The sequence below is a fragment of the Hordeum vulgare genome, chromosome 5H, assembly GCF_904849725.1.
Source record: "Hordeum vulgare subsp. vulgare chromosome 5H, MorexV3_pseudomolecules_assembly, whole genome shotgun sequence".
Lineage (NCBI taxonomy): Eukaryota > Viridiplantae > Streptophyta > Magnoliopsida > Poales > Poaceae > Hordeum > Hordeum vulgare.
This window is the reverse complement of record NC_058522.1, coordinates 541,773,734-541,790,218: the sequence shown is the minus strand read 5'-3', so window position 1 is coordinate 541,790,218 and position 16,485 is coordinate 541,773,734. Positions and strand designations below refer to the sequence as shown.

The 16,485-nt window shown below is 48.3% G+C and overlaps 2 protein-coding genes across 2 annotated transcripts; both read right to left on the bottom strand.

Annotated features, from left to right (window-relative positions):
* Positions 1-4,881: 4,881 nt before the first annotated feature.
* On the bottom strand, positions 4,882-11,832 carry LOC123452579 (peroxisomal (S)-2-hydroxy-acid oxidase GLO1). Its single transcript, XM_045129255.1, has 9 exons — positions 11,724-11,832; positions 10,972-11,150; positions 6,818-6,942; positions 6,501-6,547; positions 6,327-6,404; positions 6,054-6,245; positions 5,835-5,967; positions 5,529-5,734; positions 4,882-5,432 (listed from the first exon to the last, which is right to left on the bottom strand). Exons 2-9 carry the CDS (start codon positions 11,112-11,114, stop codon positions 5,244-5,246), a joined length of 1,113 nt encoding a protein of 370 aa, XP_044985190.1. The 5' UTR covers positions 11,115-11,150; positions 11,724-11,832; the 3' UTR covers positions 4,882-5,243.
* A 1,017-nt stretch (positions 11,833-12,849) lies between these two features.
* On the bottom strand, positions 12,850-15,405 carry LOC123452580 (peroxisomal membrane protein 13-like). Its single transcript, XM_045129256.1, has 5 exons — positions 15,233-15,405; positions 14,253-14,489; positions 13,904-14,172; positions 13,420-13,512; positions 12,850-13,326 (listed from the first exon to the last, which is right to left on the bottom strand). The coding sequence occupies exons 1-5, from the start codon at positions 15,237-15,239 to the stop codon at positions 13,120-13,122; spliced, it is 813 nt and encodes a 270-aa protein (XP_044985191.1). The 5' UTR covers positions 15,240-15,405; the 3' UTR covers positions 12,850-13,119.
* Between the last annotated feature and the right edge of the window lie 1,080 nt (positions 15,406-16,485).

Sequence of the window (16,485 nt, the reverse complement as noted above, 5' to 3'; positions counted from 1 at the left end):
GGAGCGGGAAATGGTCTTTCGGGCAGACCTTATTGAGATGCTTGAAGTCGATGCACATTCGGAGAGATTTGTCCTTCTTGGGCACCATGACAACATTCGCGAGCCACTCGGAGTGGTGTACCTCGCGAATGAAGTTGGCTGCCAAAAGCTTAGCCACCTCTTCTCCGATTGCCTTCCTCTTGTGCACGGCGGACCGACGCAGGCGTTCTCGGACAGGCCGAGCAGCAAGATCCACATGCAGTCGGTGCTCAGCCAACTCCCTGGGTACACCTGGCATGTCAGCGGGCTTCCATGCGAAAATGTCCCAGTTCTCACGGAGGAATTGCATGAGCTCGGCTTCCTATTTTGGATCGAGGGTGGTGGAGATGTTCGTCGGGGCAGCGGTGTCGTCCGTCGGGTGGATGCTGACCTTCTTCGTTTCTCCCGCCGACTGGAATGCGGACTCCGAAGCTGGCTTCTTCGAACGCATCAAGTCAGCGGGGTCGGCTGTCTTCTTGTACTCGTCGAGCTCGAGGACAGCCATCTGCTGATCGGCGATCCTCGAACCCTGCTGCACACACTCTTCGGCCCGCTGTCTATTGCCTGTGACAGTGATCACACCTTTGGGACCTGGCATCTTCAGCTTCAGGTATATGTAACATGGACGGGCCATGAAACGCGCATAGGCCGGACGGCCTAGAATCGCGTGGTATGCACTTTGGAAGTCCACCACCTCGAACGTCAGCTTTTCCTTGCGGAAGATCTTGTCGGAGCCGAAAACGACGTCCAACGCGATCTGACCGAGTGACTTGGCCTTTCGTCCAGGGACGACTCCGTGGAACTGCATGCTGCTCTCGCTAAGTTTGGACATCGGAATGCCCATCCCCTTGAGAGTGTCGGTGTACATGATGTTCAAGCCGCTGCCGCCGTCCATGAGGACTTTGCGCAGTCGGACTCCTTCGACCACCGGGTCGACGACAAGAGCCTGCCTCCCTCGGGTGGGTATGTGTGCCGGATGATCCGACTGGTCAAAGGTGATCGCAGTCTGAGACCATTTGAGGAACGTGGGGTTGGTTGGGGTGGCCATGTTCACCTCCCTGTTCACCAGCTTCAGTCGACTCTTGCTTTCCACGTCAGCAAAAATCATCAGTGTTGCATGGACTTGGGGGAACGGATCCTCCTTGTCCTCCTCATCCTGTTCATTGTCCTTTTCACTCGGCTGCCCTTCGCCGAACCCTTGGATCAGGAGGCGACATTGCCGAGTGGTGTGCTTCGGAAATATGGCGTTGCCTTCTTCATCCATCTTCGTGTGGATTGGACATGGTTGATCCAGGATGTGGTTTCCGAACTGCTTCTTCTTGGGGGTGAACTGAGCCTTCCCCTTGCCTTTGAATTTGGCATTGGTAACGGCTGCGGCCTCTACCTGCGGAGTGGACGGTGCTTTCTGCTTCTGCTTCCGAGTGTTGTTCCCATCTCCATCGGTGACTGCTTTATGCTTGCCGCTACGAATGCGATCCTCTTCTTCGCCATTGGCATAGCGTGTTGCTATCTCCATCATCTTGCTCATGGAGATGTCGCCTGTCCGACCGAACTTCAGGTACAGATCCCTGTACCACACGCCTGCCTTGAAAGCGCAGACTGCTTGGTGCTCTGTGACGTTCTCCACCATGTGGTAGAGGGTTGTCCAACGCTGGATAAAGTCGCACAGGGGCTCATTCTGCTTCTGAACACAGTGCTGGAGCTCCACGAGACCAGCAAGGCGTTTGCACGTCCCTTCGAAGGTCCTGATGAAGACTCGGGCAGATCTGCCCAGCTGTAGATGCTTGAAGGGGCTAGCTGGTTCAGCCATGCCCGTGTCGAGCCGTCGAGCATCAGGGGGAGATGTTTCATGGCAACCTGGTCATCTCCGCCACCGATCTGGACTGCCACTCCGTAGTCGTCCAGCCACGTTTCTGGCATGGATTCTCTTGTAAACTTGTTGATCCCCGTCGCCAATCAGAAGTTGGGAGGGATGTCAGCCGAACGGATGGCCCGACTGAAACACTCGAGACCAGAGACGATGGTCCTGCTTCCACTCGGACGGTCTCTATCGTGACCATCACGGTGGGCTCGGCTCCTGTCGACCTTCCTCTGGGCGATGTATCCTCTTGCGTCGGACCTTGGATCGTAAGTGTCACCGACCGAACGCCGATCATCATGATGTCGGGGCCCGTAGGGCCCACCCCACGGAGGGGTGCGTGAACGGCGACGATCTTCGGGATTCATGGAACGGTTGCCTCCTCTGTGTCGCTGATGAGAATCGGGGCTGAAAACTGACCGATGCGTGTTCGCGTGAATAGAACCGTTGTGGATGTGGATCCTGTTGTGCGACTGGGAGACCGCCGAATTCTGCTGTTGCGCCGTGTGCAACAAGGCACGGATCTGCTCCATCCCTCTGCCAGCCTCTGAATCAGTCGGCTAGAGGGAATCCGCTATCTTGGCGGCGGCAGCCAAGTTGAGGGCGGGTGTGCGGAACACCTCCACGTTGCTCTGACGAGTGCGTCGACTGGCAGAACGGCGGGGCTGACGGCGAGCACCGGATGTCTCGCCGACCTCGTGCTCGTTCCGACCAGTTTGGCGGGGACTTTCATGGGAATTGGCCATGTGAACTTCGGCTGCAGGCCCGCGACCCAAGTATTCGGAAGGCAACTCAGTCGGAACTGAGTCCGAGCGCTGGGACGGCGGCGCAACCACAACCGACTCGAGGACCGCCACTTGAGAGGACGCGTTCTGGCGCGCCTGGGCGTGTCGCACCCAACGCTGGAGCCGCGGACGGCGAGACCGCTTGTTGCGGCGCGTGACGGGAGCGAAGATCGACACCGGAGCCGACTGGTGGAGAAGAAGGATGCCGCGGGCGCTGGCACGGAAGTGCGTAGCCCCGCAATTGGGGAGCGCCTCGACGTCGAGAGGCGCATCCCGAAGCCATGCCGAATCGTCGACGATGAAGGAGAGTGCGCCGAAGAGGATCTCACGACCCATGCACAAATCTCCACCGGATGATATGACGAAAAGATGTAGTTGCAAACTCGTCGGAAGTCGCTTAGACGCCTGCCCCACGGTGGGTGCCAACTGTCGTGGGTATAAGTCTGACAGTAGATGTGTAGGGTACGAAAGGATGGGCAGAGCCCTAGCTACGGCGAGGTTGTATGAGTTCAGGCCCCTCTACGGTGGAGGTAAAAGCCCTACGTCTCAGTGCTCTTGGGAGCTTGATGTCGAATGGAATATGGATTACAGTGAAAAGCCAACCCCTACACCAGTGGAGAAGGGCGGCTTATATAGAGTGCGCTGCCCTTCACAACGGTTTGGTGCACAGGGGTGGAGTAGTGGCGAATAAATGCCTATGTTACAGGTAACGTATGTCTTAAATGCTAATAACGGCACATGAAAACGTATGACCGTTGCCCTCCAGGAGGGGGTTACGATATACAGAGTGGAATCCAGTCGGTAAGTTTGATACGCTCCGAATGCTCATGTCCGACTGGATGATGAAAGAATCGTCACCGACTGGATGATGGGAAGTCCTTAATTCAGTCGGAACTGACTAAGGGCCTTGTCCCTTATGAAGGGTAGTCCTTGGGTAGGACCTATAGGGCAGGCCTATGACCCTACCCTGGGACTATAACCCCATCACTTACTGTGTGAGAAGGGTACCTACTAAAGAAATCAAACTCGTTATCTAAGGTAATGATATGAAAATAGGAAGAAGTCGAGCTGGAAGAAAAATTCCCTCAGCAACCATGGTTGTTGCGTTATAGGAGGTCAAACCTCACAACAAGATCACTTGGTTGTCTTGATGTTCATGGTAGGATCGTCTTGAACTTGGAACATGATCATCAAAAAATAAATAATAAGAGTCCCACAGAAATGTGATTGGCAAGTTTGCCTACCGTTGAATTTTTCGTCATCAGTTATGTACGCATCAGTGAATTGAGACATAAGTCTTGAATCACTCAATATCAATTATGAAAAATATTAATTTAAGTGCGAGAACACTTTAAAGTTAAAATTGTTTAGTTACTAACTACAATTAGTTATGAACATTGTCTAAGTGTAATTTGAATTATTAGAGTTGTACAAAAATGGCTCGCGTTCCACTTTTCTTGTTGAAATTGATTACTTCTTTAAAATTATCTGGTTAAAACTTTATGATTGTTAATGTATTGTGAGGATCATCCTCCAAAAGGACTAATTCCTATTGCATGTTTTCAATACTCTCTTATTGATGCTATGGATGATGAGACTTACGTCCTTCGATCCAAAAGACAAGAATTCTGCCACGGTGGCACGAACGGCGATAAGGCTGTGTACATCCATGGTGGGTCGCGGTGACCGGTGAGGGGCATAATGTAGCAAAACGGAGGCATGAATTTGCAGGAAATCTGAGACTGCTGCGATTAGCGGCAAGGACAGCCAACTGTGGGCAGCGGGAGGATGGCCGGCAGCGAGAGCAGCAAGCTGCTGTTATGGCGATGGCCAATGTCAGCCCTCCCTTCAAAAAAATTATTCACAAACTAGTTAAGGCTGGGGGGTGTGGCATTGCACATAGCTCCGCTAGTGTGTACTGTGTAGCCGGCCTAATGGTTGCAAACCCGTTTGGGACGGCCTCTAGTACTCTTTCTTCATTTTTCTACAAATCATTTGGTTATACATCGACGTTAGTCTTCGCTTGATATAGTTTATTAATTAATTAATAACATATGATCGTGTGAATTAATTGATGTAAAGGCCAGGGGGTGCGATCCTTCTTCTCGGAAAAAAAAAACCGAAAACATTAGGAGTTGCTGCCACATTGGGATTTCTCTACAAGACGCCCACCTTGCAGTAGAGCTTGCACTTTAATTAGCTCAACGTGTATCCAGATAATACCAGTATGCAAATAGGCTTTACTCGATGACAATGTATGATAAATACAGAATCGATGAGTGTATACGTGCGGACCCAATAGGACATGGAAATACAATATGGTGTAGTCGGTGCGAAATATGGTGGAAATGGCGAGACGTGCCGGTCGACAAGTACGCAAAAATTTATCTACTACGGCTCACCGTCCCCGGCCGGACACACACGGCTAGCATCTTGGCGCTGACGGCGTCGTAGATATAGAGTTGGCTGTAATTATTGCGTGCGTTGCGTTGCGTTGCGTTGCGGTGGATACTGGCTAGCATGCATATGCCCGGCCGTGCGTCGAGACGGCGATGAGCGCGTCGTGTGTCGTTGGCTCTTGATCACATCCTCGGCAGCGGGCGTCCGAGGCGGTCGCCCTCGGTGAAGATGTGTTCGCGGGTGATGTCGCTGAGCTTGGTGCACCCGCCGAGCGCCATGGTGAGCTCGAACTCCTCCCGCATCATGCGCAGCACGTTCCTCACGCCGGCCTCGCCCTCCGCCGCCAGCGCGAACACCACCGGCCGCCCAATCTGCAAGCATACATAGCATTTACAAGTAACAATTCAGTGTCTTATATTTACCTAAGCGATATAGTGTGGCTGGTGAAGGATCCATGGATGGCTTACGAAGACGCCGGAGGCGCCGAGGGCGAGCGCCTTGAAGACGTCGGTGCCGCGGCGGACGCCGCCGTCGAGGTACACCGGGATGCGTCCCTGGGCGGCCGTGACCACCTCCTCGAGGGCGCTGATCGTGGCCGGCACGTAGTCGAGCTGGCGGGCGCCGTGGTTGGACACGATGATGCCTGCCGCGCCGGAGTGGACGGCCAGCCGAGCTGCGCACGGATATCCACGGAAACCGACGATGTCAGCCTATCTTTACATCTCTGGCTCTCAAATCAAAGCTAAGAAGAAGAAGGCGGCGAGATGGGTTACCGTCTTCCGCGGTGATGACTCCCTTTACGAGGATGGGCATGGTGGTGATGCTCTGCAGCCACTTGACGTCCTTCCAGCTCAGGGTGCGGTCGATTTGGCCGGCGACGTACGACGCCAGCCCGGAATCATTAGCCTGCAACCGATCGAGATGGTAAGAAAGATATGCAACGCCGGAACAAATGAACCAACGAACCAACGGGGGAGCGCGAGTGAACTAACCTGGTCCATGGTGCCGAGGTCGAGGCCCTCGAAGTTCTTGAGCGTGAGGCCCGGCGGCAGCACGAACCTGTTCTTGATGTCGGCTTCGCGGCGGCCGAGGCGCGGGGTGTCGACGGTGAGCGCTATGGCCTTGAACCCGGCCTTCTCGGCCCTCTTCACCAGCTGCGCCACCACCTTCCTGTTCTTGTACACCTGCAAATCAAAGCACCCATCGTCGTCATGCATCGATCTGCCTGACACGAGCACGGCAAGTGAGATGGCTGTGGTGCTTACGTAGAGCTGGAAGAAGCGGATCCCCGGCCCAGTCGAGGCCACCTCCTCCACGCTCGAGGTAGCCCACGATGACAGCGTCTGGTAGACAAACAGAGAGCCAAGTGTTTTTCAGTTCAGAATCTTACACACACACGCACGCACATACGTGTATATGCTGGACTGGCAGGAGCATACCATCACCGTTCCTGCTGCTGACGCTGCCCGTGCTGTTGCGTACTCTCCTGAAATAATCAATACACGAGGGGTCTCAAGTAGCTGGACAAGCATAGCACATACGTATGTTGCAGAATCAACTCTGGTTTGACAATTATTCACTAGTTAACTCTGTCTCACTGTATCGGTATGGTTTACTGCAGTATCAGTGTGTGAAGCTGATGTTTCTTGTTGAATGTGCTATATTATTTGGGCCAGATGCATAATTCCAATCTAAGGAAACCAGCTAATCGCAAAGTAAACACGAGGACAGAGTATTGGAGTTGAGTAACAAGTACCTTCAGGGTGAGCCATCTTCTGAAAGGCGGTGGGGGAAATCATGATGGGCATGGATATCTTCATTCCCAGGACAGATGTGGTCATGTCGATGGTCGACACGTCGATCAGTATGCGAGGACGAAACCTAGCCACACATCAATTAGTTTTGTTAGATTGAGGACCCTTGATAATAAGAAATATCAGTATTCTTGCTAATTCATATACTACCCCTTCTCTATAAAAGATAAAAGGTCGCGAGGTGGGGTTGATGGGTTCAAACTCGCCAATCTACTGACGTAGAAGCTCGGTACACGCGTAGGCGATAAAGGATATGGTTAAGGGAGAGACCGTGAGGCGGAGGAGGGAGGGGATGGGAGGCAGTTGCGAAGCTAGGTCCGTAATGTAGGTACAGTGATCGCCGTAGTCAACGAAGGAATTGGGCCCCACGGCCCAGGCCCTAGGGCATGGGTCCTATCTCCACCCTTGATGGGAGGCAGCGGCGAAGAGGTGAAACCGTAGTTTCTTGTTGCATGGGAGAAAGAGTGGAAAGGGAGGGTTTGGGGTCAAGTTGGCATCCAGTGGTAGAGCTAAAAAAATTCTTTCGAGAACACCTCGAGAGGGGCAGGGAGTTTCTGCATTTGTGGTAGAGCTAACTTCTCCACAAACTGAAGTCTATTTCTAAAATTGATAAGTCAAGGCGAGAGACAAAGAGGGGTTCTCGATATGTTGGGTAAACCAATATAATATCTTTTAGATCACCCACAGGGTCTTTTAAAAGAAGAAAAAGACATACTGCGACTTAACACTTCACACACTTTAGAAATATCTGTTTAGTTGCATCTAAGCGTCATAGTCTTGAACTTCAGATTTCTCAAGTTATTCGTTAAATCTGTATAACTAAAATACACTCTACCAAGTTCGATAGATATTTAACGACATATATAAATACATGAAGGGGCATAAGTAATTTGGTGTAACAACGTGAAATTATTGGTTTGCTTTGCTTAATTGCGAAACACATTGTAAAACATGTTTTTAATACAACAAATTATAGTTTAAACGCTATAAACTAAACAATACAAACAAATTTTGTAACAAGATATATTTTTAGTATAGCACAAAAAATGTATATCTAATGGTGAATGCAGGAATTATTTCTGCACATCAATATAAATGATAAAAAAAAGTAATTGTTCATGATGCTAGTTATAGCCAGAAAAAAGTTGTTGTACATATAACTTATCAAATAATATATTAATAAAAAAATGTATAAATGACTAGCTAAGTTATGTCAGAGTAAAAAAATTCAATATAAATAGATGTATAATGATATATTTTTAACCCATCGCTGAACACATAAATTGTTTTGCCTTATCCTACCAAGATTTTGGCTAATCAGGTCCACTCTTTTGTATTTTGCCCCCATCCCCCCTTCCTTTTGTGTGTTAATTATTTTTGCTGTCCCTCTGCCTATCTGTTAAGTGCGTGAAGAACTTCCAATTACTAGCCTAGTAGACTGTACGCCAAGCCCAAAAGAAAATAATAAGCCGGCGTGAAAGGAAAAAAGGGGCTTACGTCATGCACGCATGTGCAAAGACTCCGCTTTTGTGGCGGCTAAACAATCCATGCCTTGCCTAGTCGCAATCGTATCCATCGACCGTGTAGCATCCAATCTAACGGAACTGTTCGAGGTAGTGATAGTGGTCCAGCTTCCGCGGTCGTCCGGCCAATCGTCTGGCCGCACAGTGAGCATTAGGGGCAACGAGGTAAGAAAAATCCCTGAGTTAGTCCATCAGTCCGTGGATTTTATTACAAAAATAGATTAATTTATACATTTGACATCAAGGACTATTTTACATTGTTTATCCCCTTTTATAGCGGAAATATTTAATTCATACATGTGAATTCCTTTTGTATTTGATTTGCAGAAACTTTTGATTAAAACTGAATTGTTCATAGCTCACATAAATTTTCTCCGTTTAGTTAAAGTTTAGTTCATCAACTTGCTCAATGTTTTTTCAGTGCACTAGAGAAAAACTATCGCCCCCCCCCCATTTTAAAATCGTGGCTCCGTCCCTATGTGCAGATTAGGGTAATTTTGTTGTTTTTCTATAAATACTCTCACCAAAATATATATTCTATCAATGAGTTGATGGTGGCAACTCGTCATGCCATGTCACGCAAGCAAACAATTATTTGTTGTGGAAGAGGGTCCGCGACAATAGTCGTTAGACTACCGAAAAGAGAAGCTAATGAAGCCACCAACATCCATGAATAGGCGAGAGTGGACAATGGAGTTGTGCAAGACTCATGGTGAGGGTGTCATGTGATGAGGGTGGTAATAGTTGAGTCAACCCGGATCATTCATGATGTGGTGCTAGTAGAGTCCCGGGTGAGGTTTTAGGACGTTGCATGAGTGTGTAGGATTTGGGAGTGCGCGATATTGGAATAGTTTTGAGGTTTGGATTTAAGATGCTTTAGTTGCCAAAAATTATTATTTTAAATTTTGGTTGGTTCTGCTACAACATGGTCATCCCACCTCCTTTTTTCCTTCAAGAAGTGACTCATGAGGGCCAAAGTGTCTTCTCAATTCACCCACAAAGTAAATCTAATTGAAGAATAGTGACCGAACTTATTCTTCCTTCATTCTCTTATTTCTTATATGGGTATTCACCAAAGAGGTCATCAATCATCACTGGAAGGTGCCATCAAGGACATCGTATAAGAGAAGGAAGATTGGCAACACAAAGTTTGTTGCAAATAGGAAAAAAGGCAATGCTAGGGGTAGAAGAGGGTGGAGGAAGAGAGTATGCCCAATGTGTGGCGACGTTTGGATGAGAGGGAGACAAGTTAGGGTTAGTATGGAGGTGCTCTATGTATTATATGTTAGAGGTGACCATAATGGTTGGATGTGGCTTCAATGACTACAAACGTTTGTGTGAATATGTTCGCACAATTTTGGCAACTTTTGCTGAAAAGCTTCATCGAAATCATGATATATATTAACTACAACTTTTGCTAGGCTGTGAACCGACTAGCAACAAGTGTAACTATGAAATCGCAACATTGTATACAGGGACGGAGCCAGCATGCAAACATAGGGGGGCAAGTTTATACATGGAGGGGGCAAAGTTTATATGAAATGAAATTTTTTGGCTACAACAATTACTATTATAATAGAAAAACCAATTCGTTAAGGGGGGGGGGGGGGGAGGGTCTAGCCCCCCTTGTCCCCCCTTAGAATCGTGCCTGGTTGTATAGCACCTATGCCAAAATGGTATTCTTGTGCACATAAGAGGACAATTCAACCATTAATGTTGTTTACAATTTTCATTGCAAAAGAAAGTATTTCCTCAGTTCCCAAATATATGTCTTTTTATAGATTTTACTGTAAACTACATACAGAGCAAAATGAGTGAATCTACACTGTAAATATGTCTATATACATCCGTATGTAATTCATAGTGAAATCTTCAAAAAAACTTATATTAAAAAACGGAGTATTTTTTAGTTCACGAAAATGTTGTTTCCAAGTCCAGTTTCATCGGAAAAGGAAATGATGAATCTGCTTTAGTTAATAGAAAAGGATAGCCGCTTGGAGGAATAGTACCAACACTATAACTGTTGCTTGCATAATATACAGACTCGGGTACTAAAATGGACTCCCCCGCAAAAAATAAGGATAACGAAATGGACTCAAAGCACAACATTTGGTGTAAGTGTTTCTCTCTCTCTCCCTCCCTCTCTCTCTCTCTCTCCCTCCACATATTTTGAACTATTTACAATAATTTGTGCAAGCATGGAATGGTTTGTACAGTTTAATAAATCTGTACAGTTCCTCAAAAGTGTCCAATAAAACAACCCAGAGCAATTTATAATTGCAAGGCCAGTATAATACTTATGATCAGGTTAAATCTGATGACCACTATTTACATCATCACTGCGCTAAATGTTTATGATAATCTGGTTTGGAACTGAAAAGTGCGAGAACTCGTTCGACCCACACACTCGTTCGACCCACACATGCACGTCTACCTAGTACTTTCTCCGTCTCAAAATAAAAATCTCAACTTTGTACGTACTAAGTTTAAGACACTTATTTTGAAACGGAAGGTGTATGTCATACAATTGTTAAACCAAATTAAAATGGACAGAATAAATATAAATTGCTTACAGGATCCTGGAGAATGCCTCCCTGTTCTCCTTGAGGGTCCACTCATCCTCCGCCCCGGATGCATAGTAGTCGTAGGCCATCTTGGGAAGCTTCTGCTTCGCGATGGCCTGGTACTCCGATACATTGGTGATCGTCTCCCCCATGTTTGCCTCGCTAGCAGCGCCGAGCCCCTCACCACTCTGCAACCAAGAACACAACAGGACGAGCGTGTTAGACAGTAGAGCTAGATCTTCCCCCAAAGCGGCCGTCGTTTACATGCAAAAAACTTTGGAAGATGCAAGTGTGGACGTCCTTTCCTTTAAAGCAACAAGCCAATCGAGCTACTCCAGAAAAAACACTAGTATGATGGCACGTTCCACGGCTAGAGAAACAAAAAAGGACACCTTTCTTGCAGAGTGCATGCAGATGCCCATTTTGTTTCTGCATAAAAGATATAAATACTGCTCTTTCAGCAGAAAGCAAAACCGAGGAAGAATTTCCTAGTAGGAGAAAACAGCGAAACAGACAAACGCGCAATTCATTTCGGCAGAAATGATAAAGGAACATGGTGAAGCTAGCAATGGAACTTTGGAACATCGGCAAGCGCAAAGTTGAGAACAAAGAAACAAACAACAAAGCAATCGGAAACAAAGACAGCTGCAAAAACAATACCCGATCGAGAAGAACACGGACGGAGCTGGATCGGGAAGAAACCGGGGCACATGATGAAGCAATTGAATGAAGAACATGGATTGAATGGCTGGCATCTTTACCTTAGAGGAGGACGCAGGCGCCAGGCGAGGTGGGAAGACGAACGGGAGGGAGTGGTGGGGAGTGCAAGTGATATATAGTAGCCAGGAGATAGCAGATAGGGGGGAGGCTTCAGCTGCGCATGGAGACAAAGATTGCAGGGAGACGTGGAGATTGTTGAGGGGGAAAGGAAGTGGGGGAGGTTACGGATGAGCTATTGGAGGTTGGGATGAAGGGTGCCTCCTCCTACACTGCTTCCTCATCCACTTGACATCATCATCATCACCACCCAAGCCAACGGAGAAGCACAATAAAACATACCCGTTTCTCTCCCTTTTTTTCGTTTTCTTTTGGTGTTCAGTCGCAGCAGCGGATTATCTCCTCCCGGGCTTTTGTCGCGGAAAATTGTAAGAGATGTCGTGGCGACTGAGTTATCTTCGGTGAGCCCGGGTGATCCTTGCCCTTCGGTGGTTAAAAACTTCATTCACACAATACAAGCAGGGTAATTGTGTTTTCAGAAAGTTCATAGTGCTATATCTCATTGAGATTGTGTTTTGGCATGTTTGGTTTGGCTGCTCCATCTTGGTCAGAGACACTGTTGCAACTAGGCAACCTGCATCTTGACAAGAGGATGCCACACAAATATGGGTCAGAGACACAGGATATTACTAACATGGACATAAAGAAGTTAGACTTTATTACAGCAGTTTCCCATGTCAACCAATTTTCAAAAGACAAAGAGCCCAGAGCTATGGTACAAAGCATGCTCGGCATAAACGGCAGTGAGGCACCCTTGTGGTACCCACGGAGGATCAGAAACAACACGCTTCGGCTTCAGAGCTCAGGGCGCATTTCAACTTCACACCAGTTTCAGGCACCACACAACTAACATTTACGAGTAGCAGCACTACCCTCTGTAAGAGCTGAAGAATTTTATCAGCCCCAGCAACTGTTCCAAAGGGAAGGGATATTGTTGCTTAATCATGATCATTCGGCCTTTTGGCGAAAACAACTGTTATAACAATTCCATGCTGCTATCACGAGGAGCACCAGCAAACTCCTGTACTAAAATAAAAAGATAAAAAATTATCATTAGAAAAAATATAATGGAAACCAGTAATATTGTGCACCCCTTCTCCGGACAATGTATTGGGGTAATATTTACTCTATTATCAGGAAAGCCATACTTTACAAGCTCACATTTCTCACAGCAGCAAACTCTTCGGAACAGAAGTGCACATATACTAGGGAAGAAAAGAAATCACAAGAATCAGAGATTACTTGGTTTCCTTGCTCTGGTTCAAATGCCAAAAGCATCCGAACACAAGTCAGTAGATTTCCTTTCTCCCAGTAGCCATAAGCAAACTCATCGTCCTCATCTAACAAAACCTGTCACTGTAACCGCACACCTATAGCACCTCACATTCCCCTAGCATCACCGCTCCATACGTTCTCCCAGGAGTTCTTGTTAGCTTTTGGTGCCTCAACGAACTGCTGGCCTGGCCCCTCAAATGGTGGAGCTTGTGCACCCTGAATTCCGCCCTTCTTTGGTTTGGTTTTGATCCCCAGCAAACGGAATGTGAATCTCGCAAGCTCACCATAAAGCATTCCAGACTTATCACAGAGCTGTGGCAATAATATCATTGGATCAGAATTCAGAAGAACTTAAGAAGCATGCTTGAAAAGAGTTAAAAACGAAAGGCACGCGTCAAATGATACCTGCAAAAGAGCTGTGATGAACATGTGGAATGCCTGAGTGTTTTGGCTGATAAGGAATGCAACTCGCCCAGAGAAATTCACAATCCCATGCATCTGCAATCAGTGAGAAACAGAGTAAATAAAATGTTGTTTGTCCCCATTTAAAACAGAAAAGTATTAATTAATTTTCTGAATGCACATGATACAAGGAAGAAACTGTGCGCTCGATAATAGCCACGCCATAGATTTAGATCATCGATTTGTAGCCAAACCTGAAACCTGTTCCGCTAACTAATTTTTATACATAAAGAAGGTATGCACTTCATCACGATAATCAAAACAAGGCAGCTCAAACAGGCTAAACAAGTAAACTTAGATCCACAAAAGATTAAACACAGAAATCACCATATGAAGGACATAGTTGTACAAAGCTGAATCATGTCAACTGTATGGAGGATACAAATCAATATCTAATTCAACATTCAGTAGGTAGAAATGGCATTACCACTCGTAGGAAGGACACCCAGAAACCTGGGGGTGGTGCTGGAGGGCCAAATGAATTAGGACCCTGATTGTATGGAGCCATGCCCATACCACCGTATGGATTTCCCATCCCGTTATTATACATTGACCCACCATACATTCCAGAGCCCCCGTACGAACCGCCGTAACCACCTCCATACCCTGAATACATGTTATTATTTCCGTATAGCCCGCCGTTACTATAAGCCCCACCAAATCCACCATATGAATTATAGGTACTGGCACCATAACCTGCATTTTGATTGAAAAGTTATCATTTCAAGGCACAAAGAGCATGTAATTGCTGGAACGCTGCACAAATTATTGATTACCCCCATAAGTGTTTCCGTATCCTTGCTGCTGCCAGGGACGCGGGGGCACAGGCCCTGCAACTGTATTGTTCACGTTGAAAGCAGCATTGCTCTGTGCAGCAGAAACAACTTCCCCAGGTTTTGCTGTCCCAGAGGCCTCAACAACGTCGCTTGTGCTGCCTCCAGATGGGGGCTTGAAAGGGGCTGGGCCAGATGAAGTGCCAACACGTTCCCATGGCTTTGGTGGTGGGTTATTACCTGCAAATCACATGCAAGACTGAATGAAGGGATTGTTCTAACTATGAAGAGCCATGATTTTATTTGCACAATGTAAAGCAATCTGAGCTGGCACATTCGTGACTAATGAAATGAAGAAATTGCTCTAAGCCTATAACTATGAGGAACCATGCTTTTACTTCCACACTGGACAGCAATCTTAGTTCGATGTTTGCGGGCAGAGCGCTATACTAGAAGGCAGATATTGCAGCCAGCCATGAAAACGTTTAGGAACTAGTATCAGTTAACCTGCAAGAAATGTGCAGGAACGAAACCATCTAAAACACCTGTACCTTTTTTTTGGAATAAGAACAGGGGCTAATTAAGCTAAACACATGTATGAAGGTTTGGCATAAGACCTCACATGACAAATACGCAAGAAGTCAAGAGCCATCTCAACTTCAACCCCAAACTATATACCTTCCTGAAGCACAATTATATGTTATCGCTCCTGAATTTGCAGCACTTCCTGAAAGATGTTCCTGAACATCGCCACCCACCCACCTACCCTACCTAATCGATCGGATACTTCCCTTCCCACGCCCAACCCGATCCATCGCGAACCAAACGACGGCCGAAGACCAACCGCGAGCACCAAAATCGCACCCAACACGATCGATCCCTCCCTTCCTCTCGCGGTGGCCTGATCGGGCCAACCATCAGAAAAGTAATCTCAGGAGGGGGAGGGTGGGGCGCAAGACGCGCGGGGCGGGGAGGCGACGAACCTGCCATGGCGCGCGCTGCGGTGCGGATAGGCCTGCGCCCCTTCTTGCCGGCAAAATCGCGGGATCCGGTAGGCGGTGGTCGGCCGCGCCGAGGACTCTCTCGCTCGTTCCGCCGTCGCCGGAGAAAACAAAGTCTGCCCTCGGGTCAGGACGGAACGTATACCGTTCTGGTTCCGGTTCTGGGCTTTTTACGCGTACGCGTTGGAGACACGTGCGGTCGAATGCGGCGGCGTTCAGACTTGACCGTTTAACTTGCTTGTGGGCCTCCGTCGAGACCATTGCGAGACCTTTTCTCCTCTATCGGTTCAGAGACACGTTCCGTATGATCATCGAAGTTGTAAAATTTCGACGATTATATGAGTCTTTTTTTATGAAAAAGGTGATTGTACGAGTTTGATCATCTTTATTGTTAGAATAGACACGGTAAACGAGGTCCGACCTGTAAATTTTTGCGATGACCCGTAAAGACCCTGCGGGCACTATATATGCGGATTAGGCTGCTGGAGACGGGTCCAAACCTTATCCTTCCGACGTAATGAAAAAATCCCCACCCGTCACCACCAGCGCCTTAGATTCGCTGCTCGCGCCTTCAATCCACCGCCTAGCTGCTCCAATCCACCGTCCAAGATGGCCAACTCCGATGGACGTGGCAACGACGACCCCGAGAGGGCACGTCGCGTGGAAGCGCGCCGCCCTGCGGTACATACACTAGAGCGTGTTGCTCCTCCGCCGCGAGATATAGGAGTACGACCGTGCGTGCGGTCGCCTCTTCTTCGGTAGCTCCTCCGAGGCGTCGAGCTCGACGCTTGCACTCCTCGCTCCCCCCGGTGAAGAGAGATCTAGAGGGGCTCCCGTCGGTGAAAATGGAGCCGGAGGCCGAGGCGAGGCCGGAGCGACGTGTCGGGGGCGTCGTCGGACCGGAAAACTTCCTCCCCCCAGCGAAGGCGGACATCCTTTTGCCTGCGCTGCTAGCGCGTAGTGCGCGGGAGGCGGAAGAGGACCGGCAGCGCCGCCAGAGGAACGAGGAGATCGACACCATGCTCTACGAGCAGGGTGTCGCGTCGGCCCTGCCTTCAGCAACAAGGTGGAGGAGTGATGCCGCGAAGCCACTGCGCATGAGCGCATCTACGTCGAGCTCTCCTCCGAGTGTGCATTGCCGCATCTACTACCGCACGAGCTCCGGTGAGCTCAATTTTGCGTAGTGCGGCAGGGTAGTTATTAGCTCCGGTGAGCTCCGGTAGGGTTAGCTTAGC